The following is a 15,633-nucleotide window of genomic DNA, read 5'->3' on the forward strand; positions in this document are numbered from 1 at the left end:
ACTACTATTACTACTATTATATCTATTATAACTATTACTACTATTACTAGTATTATAACTATTACTACTATTACTACTATTACTACTATTATAACTATTACTACTATTACTACTATTACTACTATTATAACTATTATAACTATTACTACTATTATATCTATTATAACTATTACTACTATTACTACTGTTATAACTATTACTACTATTATATCTATTATAACTATTACTATTATTATATCTATTATAACTATTACTACTATTATATCTATTATAACTATTACTACTATTATATCTATTATAACTATTACTACTATTATATCTATTATAACTATTACTACTATTATAACTATTATAACTATTACTACTATTATATCTATCATAACTATTACTACTATTACTACTATTACTACTACTATAACTATTATAACTATTACTACTATTATATCTATTATAACTATTACTACTATTACTACTATTATAACTATTACTACTATTACTACTATTATAACTATTACTACTATTACTACTATTATATCTATTATAACTATTACTACTATTACTAGTATTATAACTATTACTACTATTACTACTATTACTACTATTATAACTATTACTACTATTATAACTGTTACTACTATTACTACTATTATAACTATTACTACTATTACTACTATTATAACTACTACTACTATCCGGCTAGCTGGCTCTATTCCAGGAGCTGTACATGTTGGGTTATATTATATAACTATCCAGCTAGCTGGCTCTATTCCAGGAGCTGTACATGTTGGGTTATATTATATAACTATCCAGCTAGCTGGCTCTATTCCAGGAGCTGTACATGTTGGGTTATATTATATAACTATCCAGCTAGCTGGCTCTATTCCAGGAGCTGTACATGTTGGGTTATATTATATAACTATCCAGCTAGCTGGCTCTATTCCAGGAGCTGTACATGTTGGGTTATATTATATAACTATCCAGCTAGCTGGCTCTATTCCAGGAGCTGTACATGTTGGGTTATATTATATAACTATCCAGCTAGCTGGCTCTATTCCAGGACCTGTACATGTTGGGTTATATTATATAACTATCCAGCTAGCTGGCTCTATTCCAGGACCTGTACATGTTGGGTTATATTATATAACTATCCAGCTAGCTGGCTCTATTCCAGGAGCTGTACATGTTGGGTTATATTATATAACTATCCAGCTAGCTGGCTCTATTCCAGGAGCTGTACATGTTGGGTTATATTATATAACTATCCGGCTAGCTGGCTCTATTCCAGGAGCTGTACATGTTGGGTTATATTATATAACTATCCGGCTAGCTGGCTCTATTCCAGGAGCTGTACATGTTGGGTTATATTATATAACTATCCGGCTAGCTGGCTCTATTCCAGGAGCTGTACATGTTGGGTTATATTATATAACTATCCAGCTAGCTGGCTCTATTCCAGGAGCTGTACATGTTGGGTTATATTATATAACTATCCAGCTAGCTGGCTCTATTCCAGGAGCTGTACATGTTGGGTTATATTATATAACTATCCAGCTAGCTGGCTCTATTCCAGGAGCTGTACATGTTGGGTTATATTATATAACTATCCAGCTAGCTGGCTCTATTCCAGGAGCTGTACATGTTGGGTTATATTATATAACTATCCAGCTAGCTGGCTCTATTCCAGGAGCTGTACATGTTGGGTTATATTATATAACTATCCGGCTAGCTGGCTCTATTCCAGGAGCTGTACATGTTGAGTTATATTATATAACTATCCGGCTAGCTGGCTCTATTCCAGGAGCTGTACATGTTGGGTTATATTATATAACTATCCAGCTAGCTGGCTCTATTCCAGGAGCTGTACATGTTGGGTTATATTATATAACTATCCGGCTAGCTGGCTCTATTCCAGGTGCTGTACATGTTGGGTTATATTATATAACTATCCAGCTAGCTGGCTCTATTCCAGGAGCTGTACATGTTGGGTTATATTATATAACTATCCAGCTAGCTGGCTCTATTCCAGGAGCTGTACATGTTGGGTTATATTATATAACTATCCAGCTAGCTGGCTCTATTCCAGGAGCTGTACATGTTGGGTTATATTATATAACTATCCAGCTAGCTGGCTCTATTCCAGGAGCTGTACATGTTGGGTTATATTATATAACTATCCGGCTAGCTGGCTCTATTCCAGGAGCTGTACATGTTGGGTTATATTATATAACTATCCAGCTAGCTGGCTCTATTCCAGGAGCTGTACATGTTGGGTTATATTATATAACTATCCAGCTAGCTGGCTCTATTCCAGGAGCTGTACATGTTGGGTTATATTATATAACTATCCAGCTAGCTGGCTCTATTCCAGCTAGCTGGCTCTATTCCAGGAGCTGTACATGTTGGGTTATATTATATAACTATCCAGCTAGCTGGCTCTATTCCAGGAGCTGTACATGTTGGGTTATATTATATAACTATCCAGCTAGCTGGCTCTATTCCAGCTAGCTGGCTCTATTCCAGGAGCTGTACATGTTGGGTTATATTATATAACTATCCAGCTAGCTGGCTCTATTCCAGGAGCTGTACATGTTGGGTTATATTATATAACTATCCAGCTAGCTGGCTCTATTCCAGGAGCTGTACATGTTGGGTTATATTATATAACTATCCAGCTAGCTGGCTCTATTCCAGGAGCTGTACATGTTGGGTTATATTATATAACTATCCAGCTAGCTGGCTCTATTCCAGGAGCTGTACATGTTGGGTTATATTATATAACTATCCAGCTAGCTGGCTCTATTCCAGGAGCTGTACATGTTGGGTTATATTATATAACTATCCAGCTAGCTGGCTCTATTCCAGGAGCTGTACATGTTGGGTTATATTATATAACTATCCAGCTAGCTGGCTCTATTCCAGGAGCTGTACATGTTGGGTTATATTATATAACTATCCAGCTAGCTGGCTCTATTCCAGGAGCTGTACATGTTGGGTTATATTATGTTAATTACATCCATTATAATTATTAAAACCTTCTCCAACTAATTCACTGGGGTATTGCTATTAATGACTGTGTCTGAGGCTTAAATATTATTATATTAATCAAAGCCTATATATATTATATATATATATATATATATATATATATATATATATTCGGTTATATATTGTTATTATATTAATCAAACCCTATATATATATATATTCTGTTATATATTGTTATTATTATTGAATGTAATCATGGAATATGTCTGATTTAATTGTTAAATGTTATTAGATTTGTATATATATTATTATGCTAATTGAAACCGATGTGTCCCCTGTACTAATCAGTTGGGGGGTGCAGACGAGCCGAAGCGTTACTACTCCACCCTGCCGGGACCTCTGAGGACGAGGGGGAGTCAAGGGGGGGCCACGACCAGGAGGAAGGAGGGAGAGGGGGGAGGAGCGGGGGGAGGAGGGGTGAGACATTCCCTGTACCAGTCCCCTCACCTGTTGCTGCTGCAGGGATACAACAGACAGGTACCAACTACACTACCTGACCGATGCATGCTGGGATATATGATACAGACAGACAGACAGACAGACAGACAGACAGGTACCAACTACACTACCTGACTGATGCATGCTGGGATATATGATACAGACAGGTACCAACTACACTACCTGACTGATGCATGCTGGGATATATGATACAGACAGACAGACAGGTACCAACTACACTACCTGACTGATGCATGTTGGGATATATGATACAGACAGACAGACAGACAGACAGACAGACAGAGAGGTACCAACTACCCTACCTGACTGATGCATGCTGGGATATATGATACAGACAGACAGACAGACAGACAGACAGGTACCAACTACACTACCTGACTGATGCATGTTGGGATATATGATACAGACAGACAGACAGACAGGTACCAACTACACTACCTGACTGATGCATGCTGGGATATATGATACAGACAGACAGACAGGTACCAACTACACTACCTGACTGATGCATGTTGGGATATATGATACAGACAGACAGACAGGACTGCCTGGTGTACCTGTTGAACAGAGAGCAGCACACTGTGTATATATTGTGCTATATATTCCAGGACTGCCTGGTGTACCTGTTGAACAGAGAGCAGCACACTGTGGGTCAGGAGACCCCGTCAGCCCGTCCAAACATCTGCCTGTCCTCTCCTGACATCCTGCCACTCCACTGTCGCCTCCACCGGGTCCCTGCCCCCCGTCGCCATGGCAGCACCCCCAACAACAACAACAACCCCTCAGCAGCCGCCGCCGCAGTCACCGGGGACGACCGCTCCTGCGTTGCCGTGGAGCCCATCCCCCACGCGACGGTCCTGGTCAACTTCTCCCGGTGCGAGCAATCCACCCAGCTCCGCCACGGCGACCTCCTGTCGTTCGGAGCCCACTACATCTTCCTGTATAAGGACCCAACGGGTGCCAAACCCCTCCCCGCCCAGACGCTGGCACGCCTCCGAACCCTGGGGCAGCTGTACGAGGCTGGGGGAGGGGGGGTGGAGACGGAAGGAGGGACGGAGGGGGGGGGGACCTGTAAGACGTGTGGCTCGTTGTTAAAGGACAGGGGGGCGTTGTCCTCCCAAACCGGCCCCCCCGCCAGGCGCAGTTTCAAACCGCACCTGGTGAAACCCCAAGGCGGAGGAGCGGGGGGGACAGGTGTCGTAACGACGATCTTGGCGGGACAGAACCAGAAGAGACGCCTACAGCTGGACTTTGAACAGGTAAATAAAGGAATCAGTGAATGTATTTATCCTGTGATGTCACTTTGGAAGTCCAGGAATAGTTGCCCCAATGTTTATTCAGTTGAGTTTAACTGAACTGAATCGTTTAATTCCGTCAGGCCCACGAGGACGCCCTGGTGAGCAGGATCATGTCTCTGATCGAGCCGGGCGGAGACGACCACAAGTTAGCCCCTGCCTACCTGCTGTGTCTCTGCATACAGCACTCTGCTTCCGCCTTCCCACCAGGCTGCTTCGGCAAATTGCTGCTGAAGATAGTACGATGCATACAGACCGTCTCCTGGGTGAGAGGGAGGGGCCTAGACTGGGAGGGAGGGGTTTGGAAGGGGTAGGAGAGGGAGGGGCCTAGAGGGAGAGGGAGGGGTTTGGAAAGGGTAGGAGAGGTTTAGTTTGAGAGGGAGGGGTTTAGAAGGGGTAGGAGGGGCCTAGAGTGAGAGGGAGGGGTTTAGAAGGGGTAGGAGGGGCCTAGACGGAGAGGGAGGGGTTTGGAAGGGGTAGGAGAGGTTTAGTTGGAGAGGGAGGGGTTTAGAAGGGGTAGGAGGGGCCTAGAGTGAGAGGGAGGGGTTTAGAAGGGGTAGGAGGGGCCTAGAGTGAGAGGGAGGGGTTTAGAAGGGGTGGGAGGGGCCTAGAGTGAGAGGGAGGGGTTTAGAAGGGGTAGGAGGGGCCTAGAGGGAGGGGTTTAGAAGGGGTAGGAGGGGCCTAGAGGGAGAGGGAGGGGTTTAGGTGGAGAGGGAGGGGTTTAGAAGGGGTGGAAGGGGTTTAGGTGGAGAGGGAGGAGGGGTTTAGGTGGAGAGGGAGGAAGGGTTTAGAAGGGGTAGGAGGGGCCTAGAGGGAGAGGGAGGGGTTTAGAAGGGGTAGGAGGGGCCTAGAGGGAGAGGGGGGGGGTTTAGAAGGGGTGGGAGGGGGGAAGGGTTTATGTGGAGAGGGGGAGGGGTTTAGGTGGAGAGGGAGGGGTTTGGGAGGGGCCTAGAGGGAGAGGGAGGGGTTTAGGTGGAGAGAGGCATGTTATTACTTGTCCTGAGAAACAATAGATCAACTTTCATTAAGAAGTGATGGAAGCTACTGACTCGGATCTGTTCAACTCAGACAAAAATAACACATCTTTCGACTCATTTGGTTAATTTGTTTCAGTAATGCCCAGAGCACGTAGGACCTCCTGCCAGCGAACGATAATCTATAACCTGGACAGAATCATGACTCTGCAAGCCTCTCGTTCACCACAGGGGGCTTATTGGAGCTGTCTTTTATGACTGAGAGGTTACACACAAGATGTGCTCCAAACATTGTGCGTTTGTGATTGCAAGGCACACAAATACGATTATTTATTGATACCTTTGAAACGAAGTCTCGTTGTGAACGACTCTTGGCGGAATGCTTGACTGCCGCCAGTGTGATTAGGACCTTCGCCAACTGCGGTATTAAATTATGATTTATTTAAACTTGGCAAGTCAGTTATGAACAAATAGTTATTTACAATGACGGCCTACCCCGGCCAAACCCGGACAATACTTGGCCAATTGTGCGCCGCCCTATGGCTCTCCCAATCACGGCCGTCTGTGATACAGCCTGGAATTGAACCAGGGACTGTAGTGATGCCTCTTGCACTGAGATGCAGTGCCTTAGACCACTGCTCCACCCGGGAGACAAAGGCTTAGAGTTTGAGTTTGTTGAGCAGAGGCTGTGTATGTTTTGGTTCTCCACCAAAGCTGCGTCCATCGTAACATTCAATAATCCATTAATTGCATTCATTTTTTTGCGCCATGCGATCAATGATCAGTTGTAAACATCTTTTTCTTCTCTATGCTGCCTGCCGCAGCATGTATTTCCCCTCATGACAGACTGTTGGTGGTCGGAGCACGTCTCTGAGTCTCTGAGTCTCTGGAGTGTCTGAGTCTCTGGAGTGTCTGAGTCTCTGGAGTGTCTGAGTCTCTGAGTCTCTGGAGTGTCTGAGTCTCTGGAGTGTCTGAGTCTCTGGAGTGTCTGAGTCTCTGGAGTGTCTGGAGTGTCTGAGTCTCTGGAGTGTCTGAGTCTCTGAGTCTCTGAGTCTCTGGAGTGTCTGAGTCTCTGGAGTGTCTGAGTCTCTGGAGTGTCTGAGTCTCTGAGTCTCTGGAGTGTCTGAGTCTCTGAGTCTCTGGAGTGTCTGAGTCTCTGGAGTCTCTGGAGTGTCTGAGTCTCTGGAGTCTCTGGAGTGTCTGAGTCTCTGGAGTGTCTGAGTCTCTGGAGTCTCTGGAGTGTCTGAGTCTCTGGAGTCTCTGGAGTGTCTGAGTCTCTGGAGTCTCTGGAGTGTCTGAGTCTCTGGAGTCTCTGGAGTGTCTGAGTCTCTGGAGTCTCTGGAGTGTCTGAGTCTCTGGAGTGTCTGAGTCTCTGGAGTCTCTGGAGTCTCTGGAGTGTCTGGAGTGTCTGAGTCTCTGGAGTGTTTGAGTCTCTGAGTCTCTGGAGTCTCTGGAGTCTCTGGAGTCTCTGGAGTGTTTGAGTCTCTGAGTCTCTGGAGTGTCTGAGTCTCTGAGTCTCTGGAGTGTCTGAGTCTCTGAGTCTCTGGAGTGTCTGAGTCTCTGGAGTGTCTGAGTCTCTGGAGTCTCTGGAGTGTTTGAGTCTCTGGAGCCTCTGGAGTGTCTGAGTCTCTGGAGTGTCTGAGTTTCTGGAGTGTCTGAGTCTCTGGAGTGTCTGAGTCTCTGGAGTCTCTGGAGTGTTTGAGTCTCTGAGTCTCTGGAGTGTCTGAGTCTCTGGAGTGTCTGAGTCTCTGGAGTCTCTGGAGTCTCTGGAGTGTCTGGAGTGTCTGAGTCTCTGGAGTGTTTGAGTCTCTGAGTCTCTGGAGTCTCTGGAGTCTCTGGAGTCTCTGGAGTGTTTGAGTTTCTGAGTCTCTGGAGTGTCTGAGTCTCTGAGTCTCTGGAGTGTCTGAGTCTCTGGAGTGTCTGAGTCTCTGGAGTGTCTGAGTCTCTGGAGTCTCTGGAGTGTTTGAGTCTCTGGAGCCTCTGGAGTGTCTGAGTCTCTGGAGTGTCTGAGTTTCTGGAGTGTCTGAGTCTCTGAGTCTCTGGAGTGTCTGAGTGTCTTAGTCTCTGGAGTGTCTGAGTCTCTGGAGTCTCTGGAGTGTTTGAGTCTCTGGAGCCTCTGGAGTGTTTGAGTCTCTGGAGTGTCTGAGTCTCTGGAGTCTCTGGAGTTTCTGAGTCTCTGGAGTGTCTGAGTCTCTGGAGTGTCTGAGTCTCTGGAGCCTCTGGAGTGTCTGAGTCTCTGGAGCCTCTGGAGTGTCTGAGTCTCTGGAGCCTCTGGAGTGTCTGAGTCTCTGGAGTGTCTGAGTCTCTGGAGTCTCTGGAGTGTCTGAGTCTCTGGAGTGTCTGAGTCTCTGGAGTGTCTGAGTCTCTGGAGTGTCTGAGTCTCTGAGTCTCTGGAGTGTCTGAGTGTCTGAGTCTCTGGAGTGTCTGAGTTTCTGGAGTCTCTGGAGTGTTTGAGTCTCTGGAGCCTCTGGAGTGTCTGAGTCTCTGGAGTGTCTGAGTCTCTGGAGTCTCTGGAGTGTCTGAGTCTCTGGAGTGTCTGAGTCTCTGGAGTCTCTGGAGTCTCTGGAGTGTCTGAGTCTCTGAGTCTCTGGAGTCTCTGGAGTGTCTGAGTCTCTGGAGTCTCTGAGTCTCTTAGTCTCTGGAGTCTCTGGAGTCTCTGGAGTCTCTGGAGTGTCTGAGTCTCTGGAGTGTCTGAGTCTCTGGAGTCTCTGAGTCTCTGGAGTGTCTGAGTCTCTGAAGTCTCTGGAGTGTCTGAGTCTCTGGAGTCTCTGGAGTCTCTGGAGTCTCTGGAGTCTCTGAGTCTCTAGAGTCTCTGGAGCCTCTGGAGTCTCTGGAGTCTCTGGAGTGTCTGAGTCTCTGGAGTCTCTGGAGTGTTTGAGTCTCTGGAGCCTCTGGAGTCTCTGGAGTCTCTGGAGTGTCTGAGTCTCTGGAGTCTCTGGAGTGTCTGAGTCTCTGGAGTCTCTGAGTCTCTGGAGTCTCTGGAGTCTCTGAGTCTCTGAGTCTCTGAGTCTCTGGAGTCTCTGGAGCCTCTGGAGTCTCTGAGTCTGGAGTGTCTGAGTCTCTGGAGTCCCTGAGTATCTGGAGTCTCTGGAGTCTCTGAGTCTCTGGAGCCTCTGGAGTCTCTGAGTCTGGTGTCTCTGAGTCTCTGGAGTCTCTGAGTCTCTGAGTCTCTGGAGTCTCTGGAGCCTCTGGAGTCTCTGAGTCTGGAGTCTCTGAGTCTCTGAGTCTCTGGAGTCTCTGAGTCTCTGGAGCCTCTGAGCCGGAGGAGCGCGTATTAATCCTGCTGCTGAAGAATTCATTGCTGCCGTCAGGTCAAACAAACGACTAAAATGAACGAGCCACTCGAAAAAAACGAATCGTGACTCTGGAGTCGGTGAAAACTAATCATGACCCTGGAGTCGGTAAAAACGAATCATGACTCTGGAGTCAGTAAAACGAATCATGACTCTGGAGTCGGTAAAATGAATCATGACTCTGGAGTCGTTTAAAAGAGTAAATCTAAAAGCTCTAGTCGTTGACGAAGTGCACATCACTAATAATAAGGCCTTTGTTTGACGGTTTAAGATCATTATTCTGGTTGATTTGCTGAGGGGAATTTATCAGATTACATGATCTGAATGGTTTCAAATCTTAGCTGATGCTGAACTTGTGGTATACCTTCAACTTCTTATCCACATGAGGGTTTAGACAGAGTAGAGTAGAGGTTAGGGTTAGTCAGAGAGAGGGTTGGGGTTCAGGGGTTAGACAGAGAGAGGGTTAGGGTTCAGGGGTTAGACAGAGAGAGGGTTAGGGTTCAGGGGTTAGACAGAGAGAGGGTGTGTTATAGTCACCTACAGTGTCTCTGAGCGAGCAATAGCCTTCTCTCCTGTGTTATAGTCACCTACAGTGTTAGTGAGCTAGCAGCAGCCTTCTCTCCTGTGTTATAGTCACCTACAGTGTTAGTGAGCTAGCAGCAGCCTTCTCTCCTGTGTTATAGTCACCTACAGTGTTAGTGAGCTAGCAGCTAGCAGCAGCCTTCTCTCCTGTGTTATAGTCACCTACAGTGTTAGTGAGCTATCAGCTAGCAGCAGCCTTCTATCCTGTGTTATAGTCATCTACAGTGTTAGTGAGCTAGCAGCTAGCAGCAGCCTTCTCTCCTGTGTTATAGTCACCTACAGTGTTAGTGAGCTAGCAGCAGCCTTCTCTCCTGTGTTATAGTCACCTACAGTGTTAGTGAGCTAGCAGCTAGCAGCAGCCTTCTCTCCTGTGTTATAGTCATCTACAGTGTTAGTGAGCTAGCAGCTAGCAGCAGCCTTCTCTCCTGTGTTATAGTCACCTACAGTGTTAGTGAGCTAGCAGCAGCCTTCTCTCCTGTGTTATAGTCACCTACAGTGTTAGTGAGCTAGCAGCAGCCTTCTCTCCTGTGTTATAGTCACCTACAGTGTTAGTGAGCTAGCAGCTAGCAGCAGCCTTCTCTCCTGTGTTATAGTCACCTACAGTGTTAGTGAACTAGCAGCAGCCTTCTCTCCTGTGTTATAGTCACCTACAGTGTTATTGAGCTAGCAGCAGTCTTCTCTCCTGTGTTATAGTCACCTACAGTGTTAGTGAGCTATCAGCTAGCAGCAGCCTTCTCTCCTGTGTTATAGTCATCTACAGTGTTAGTGAGCTAGCAGCTAGCAGCAGTCTTCTCTCCTGTGTTATAGTCACCTACAGTGTTATTGAGCTAGCAGCAGTCTTCTCTCCTGTGTTATAGTCATCTACAGTGTTAGTGAGCTAGCAGCAGTCTTCTCTCCTGTGTTATAGTCACCTACAGTGTTAGTGAGCTAGCAGCTAGCAGCAGCCTTCTCTCCTGTGTTATAGTCACCTACAGTGTTATTGAGCTAGCAGCAGTCTTCTCTCCTGTGTTATAGTCACCTACAGTGTTATTGAGCTAGCAGCAGTCTTCTCTCCTGTGTTATAGTCATCTACAGTGTTAGTGAGCTAGCAGCAGCCTTCTCTCCTGTGTTATAGTCACCAACAGTGTTAGTGAGCTAGCAGCTAGCAGCAGCCTTCTCTCCTGTGTTATAGTCATCTACAGTGTTAGTGAGCTAGCAGCAGTCTTCTCTCCTGTGTTATAGTCACCTACGGTGTTAGTGAGCTAGCAGCAGCCTTCTCTCTTGTGTTATAGTCACCTACAGTGTTAGTGAGCTAGCAGCAGTCTTCTCTCCTGTGTTATAGTCACCTACAGTGTTAGTGAGCTAGCAGCTAGCAGCAGCCTTCTCTCCTGTGTTATAGTCATCTACAGTGTTAATGAGCTAGCAGCAGTCTTCTCTCCTGTGTTATAGTCATCTACAGTGTTAGTGAGCTAGCAGCTAGCAGCAGCCTTCTCTCCTGTGTTATAGTCACCTACAGTGTTAGTGAGCTAGCAGCAGCCTTCTCTCCTGTGTTATAGTCACCTACAGTGTTATTGAGCTAGCAGCAGTCTTCTCTCCTGTGTTATAGTCACCTACAGTGTTATTGAGCTAGCAGCTAGCAGCAGCCTTCTCTCCTGTGTTATAGTCACCTACAGTGTTATTGAGCTAGCAGCAGCCTTCTCTCCTGTGTTATAGTCACCTACAGTGTTATTGAGCTAGCAGCAGCCTTCTCTCCTGTGTTATAGTCACCTACAGTGTTATTGAGCTAGCAGCAGCCTTCTCTCCTGTGTTATAGTCACCTACAGTGTTATTGAGCTAGCAGCAGCCTTCTCTCCTGTGTTATAGTCACCTACAGTGTTAGTGAGCTATCAGCTAGCAGCAGTCTTCTCTCCTGTGTTATAGTCACCTACAGTGTTAGTGAGCTAACAGCTAGCAGCAGCCTTCTCTCCTGTGTTATAGTCACCTACAGTGTTAGTGAGCTAACAGCAGCCTTCTCTCCTGTGTTATAGTCAACTAGGGAATAGGTCCCTGGTCTAAAAATAGTGCACTATATAGGGAATAGGGTTCATTTGGGGTGTACCCTAAGTCTATTGTAGTCAGGTAAACGAATGATGTCGTGGTTTAATGATTGTTGAGGTCTTTTGTCCGATTAGCCAGCTGATTAATTATGCAGATCTCATTGAGAGGTCAGAGAAAACAGAACAATCACTCAATGTCAATTTAAAATGTCTTCCTTCCCGGACACCTTTAATGAGGCTTTGATATCGGTGATGCCTAAAAAAGGAGAGAGAGAACCTAGGAATTTTAGAGCTATCAACCTTCTTAATGTGGATTCTTACTAAGACCTATGCTTAGAGAAGGCTGATATCTGATATCATGTGTCACATGTGACTAAGTAGGATTTATTAAGAACCTCTACCAGACAAACGTGTTCTGGACAAGGACCAGAGGACATGGGACCAGAGGACATGGGGGACCAGAGGACATGGGGGGAACAGAGGACATGGGGGGACCAGAGGACATGGGGGGACCAGAGGACATGGGGGGACCAGAGGACATGGGGGGAACAGAGGACATGGGGGGACCAGAGGACATGGGGGGACCAGAGGACATGGGGGGGACCAGAGGACATGGGGGGGACCAGAGGACATGGGGGGACCAGAGGACATGGGGGGACCAGAGGACATGGGACCAGAGGACATGGGACCAGAGGACATGGGGGGACCAGAGGACATGGGGGGACCAGAGGACAAGGGGGGACCAGAGGACATGGGGGGACCAGAGGACATGGGACCAGAGGACATGGGGGGAACAGAGGACATGGGGGGACCAGAGGACACGGGGGGACCAGAGGACACGGGTGGACCAGAGGACATGGGGGGACCAGAGGACATGGGGGGACCAGAGGACATGGGGGGACCAGAGGACATGGGGGGACCAGAGGACATGGGACCAGAGGACATGGGGGGACCAGAGGACATGGGGGGACCAGAGGACATGGGACCAGAGGACATGGGGGGACCAGAGGACATGGGGGGACCAGAGGACATGGGAACAGAGGACATGGGGGGACCAGAGGACATGGGGGGACCAGAGGACATGGGGGGACCAGAGGACATGGGGGGACCAGAGGACATGGGGGGACCAGAGGACATGGGGGGACCAGAGGACATGGGGGGACCAGAGAACATAGGGGGAACAGAGGACATGGGGGGAACAGAGGACATGGGGGACCAGAGGACATGGGGGGACCAGAGGACATGGGACCAGAGGACATGGGGGGACCAGAGGACATGGGGGGAACAGAGGACATGGGGGGACCAGAGGACATGGGACCAGAGGACATGGGGGGACCAGAGGACATGGGACCAGAGGACATGGGACCAGAGGACATGGGGGGACCAGAGGACATGGGACCAGAGGACATGGGGGGACCAGAGGACATGGGGGGACCAGAGGACATGGGGGGACCAGAGGACATGGGGGGGCCAGAGGACATGGGGGGACCAGAGGACATGGGGGGACCAGAGGACATGGGGGGACCAGAGGACATGGGACCAGAGGACATGGGGGGACCAGAGGACATGGGACCAGAGGACATGGGGGAACCAGAGGACATGGGACCAGAGGACATGGGGGGACCAGAGGACATGGGAACAGAGGACATGGGGGGACCAGAGGACATGGGGGGACCAGAGGACATGGGGGGACCAGAGGACATGGGGGGAACAGAGGACATGGGGGACCAGAGGACATGGGGGGACCAGAGGACATGGGGGGACCAGAGGACATGGGGGGACCAGAGGACATGGGGGGGACCAGAGGACATGGGACCAGAGGACATGGGGGGACCAGAGGACATGGGGGGAACAGAGGACATGGGGGACCAGAGGACATGGGACCAGAGGACATGGGGGGACCAGAGGACATGGGACCAGAGGACATGGGGGGACCAGAGGACATGGGACCAGAGGACATGGGGGGACCAGAGGACATGGGGGGAACAGAGGACATGGGGGGACCAGAGGACATGGGGGGACCAGAGGACATGGGGGGACCAGAGGACATGGGGGGAACAGAGGACATGGGGGGACCAGAGGACATGGGGGGACCAGAGGACATGGGACCAGAGGACATGGGGGGACCAGAGGACATGGGGGGACCAGAGGACATGGGGGGAACAGAGGACATGGGGGGACCAGAGGACATGGGGGGACCAGAGGACATGGGGGGACCAGAGGACATGGGGGGACCAGAGGACATGGGACCAGAGGACATGGGGGGACCAGAGGACATGGGACCAGAGGACATGGGGGGACCAGAGGACATGGGGGGACCAGGGGACATGGGACCAGAGGACATGGGGGGACCAGAGGACATGGGGGGACCAGAGGACATGGGGGGACCAGAGGACATGGGGCCAGAGGACATGGGGGGACCAGAGGACATGGGGGGACCAGAGGACATGGGGGGACCAGAGGACATGGGGGGACCAGAGGACATGGGGGGACCAGAGGACATGGGACCAGAGGACATGGGGGGACCAGAGGACATGGGACCAGAGGACATGGGGGGACCAGAGGACATGGGACCAGAGGACATGGGACCAGAGGTCATGGGGGGACCAGAGGACATGGGGGGACCAGAGGACATGGGAACAGAGGACATGGGGCCAGAGGACAAGGGGGGACCAGAGGACATGGGGCCAGAGGACATGGGACCAGAGGACATGGGACCAGAGGACATGGGGGGATCACAGGGTTAAATACACAACATGTAAGGATGTGGGAACAGAGGGTTAAATACACAACATGTAAGGATGGGATGGGAAGACAAGACAAAACAAATGGAAAATGAAAAGTGGATCGATGATGGCTAGAAGACCGCGTGTGTGTATGCGTGTGTGTGTGTGTGTGTGTGTGTGTGTGTGTGTATATGTGTGTGTGTGTGTATGTGTGTGTGTGTGTGTTTATGTGTGCGTGTGTGTGTGTGTGTGTGTGCGTGTGTGTGTGTATGTGTGTGTGTGTGTGTGTGTGTTTATGTGTGTGTGTGTGTTTCTGTGTAAAGTTACAGAGAGGTAAGACAGACCTAGTTAGAGAGAGAGAGAACATAAGATCCACCTGTTAAATCATTGATGAGCTTCTAATTGCAGTGTGTGTGTTCCAGGAGAAGACAAAGGAATTGGCACAGAAGCAAGCTCAGCAGTGAGTATCATATTACGCCTTGTAGCACTGTGTGTGTGTGGCTGTGTGTGGCTTTGTGTGTGTGTGTGTGTGTGTGTGTGTGTGTGTGTGGCTGTGTGTGGCTTTGTGTGTGTGTGTGTGACCCCTCATTCTCTCCCCCCTCTCTCTCACTCTCTCTACTGTCTCTCTCTCTCTCTCTCTCTCTCTACTGTCTCCCCCTCTTTCTTTCTCTCTACTGTCTCTCTCTCTCTCTTTCTACTGTCTCTCTCTCTCTACTGTCTCTCTCTCTCTCTACTGTCTCTCTCTCTTTCTACTGTCTCTCTCTCTCTCTACTGTCTCTCTCTCTCTCTACTGTCTCTCTCTCTACTCTCTCTCTCTCTCTCTACTGTCTCTACTGTCTCTCTCTCTCTCTCTACTGTCTCTCTCTCAATTCAATTCAATTCAAGGGGCTTTATTGGAAACATATGTTTTGCCAAATCAAGTGAAACAATAATAAACACAAGTGAAATAAACAATAACAAATTAAACATTTAAAAAGAATAAAGACATTACAAATGTCATATTATATATATACAGTGTTTTAACAATGTACAAATGGTTAAAGGACACAAGATAAAATAAATAAGCATAAATATGGGTTGTATTTACAATGGTGTTTGTTCTTCACTGGTTGCCCTTTTCTTGTGGCAATCAGGTCACAGATCTTGCTGCTGTGATGGCACACTGTGGTATTTCACCCAGTAGATATGGGAGTTTTTCAAATTTGGATTTGTTTTCGAATTCTTTGTGGATCTGTGTAATCTGA

At 48.4% G+C, this 15,633-nt stretch overlaps 1 protein-coding gene across 1 annotated transcript in view; it reads left to right on the forward strand.

The window, feature by feature from the left end:
* Positions 1-15,633, forward strand: part of radil (Ras association and DIL domains) — an 89,955-nt gene that overhangs the window by 20,687 nt on the left and 53,635 nt on the right. Inside the window, exons 5-8 of the mRNA XM_036948288.1 lie at positions 3,334-3,522; positions 4,113-4,763; positions 4,883-5,065; positions 14,812-14,849. Coding sequence (XP_036804183.1) covers positions 3,334-3,522; positions 4,113-4,763; positions 4,883-5,065; positions 14,812-14,849 — 1,061 coding nt within the window. The remainder of the gene's footprint in view (positions 1-3,333; positions 3,523-4,112; positions 4,764-4,882; positions 5,066-14,811; positions 14,850-15,633) is intronic.

The sequence above is a fragment of the Oncorhynchus mykiss genome, chromosome 17 (assembly GCF_013265735.2).
Source record: "Oncorhynchus mykiss isolate Arlee chromosome 17, USDA_OmykA_1.1, whole genome shotgun sequence".
NCBI lineage: Eukaryota > Metazoa > Chordata > Actinopteri > Salmoniformes > Salmonidae > Oncorhynchus > Oncorhynchus mykiss.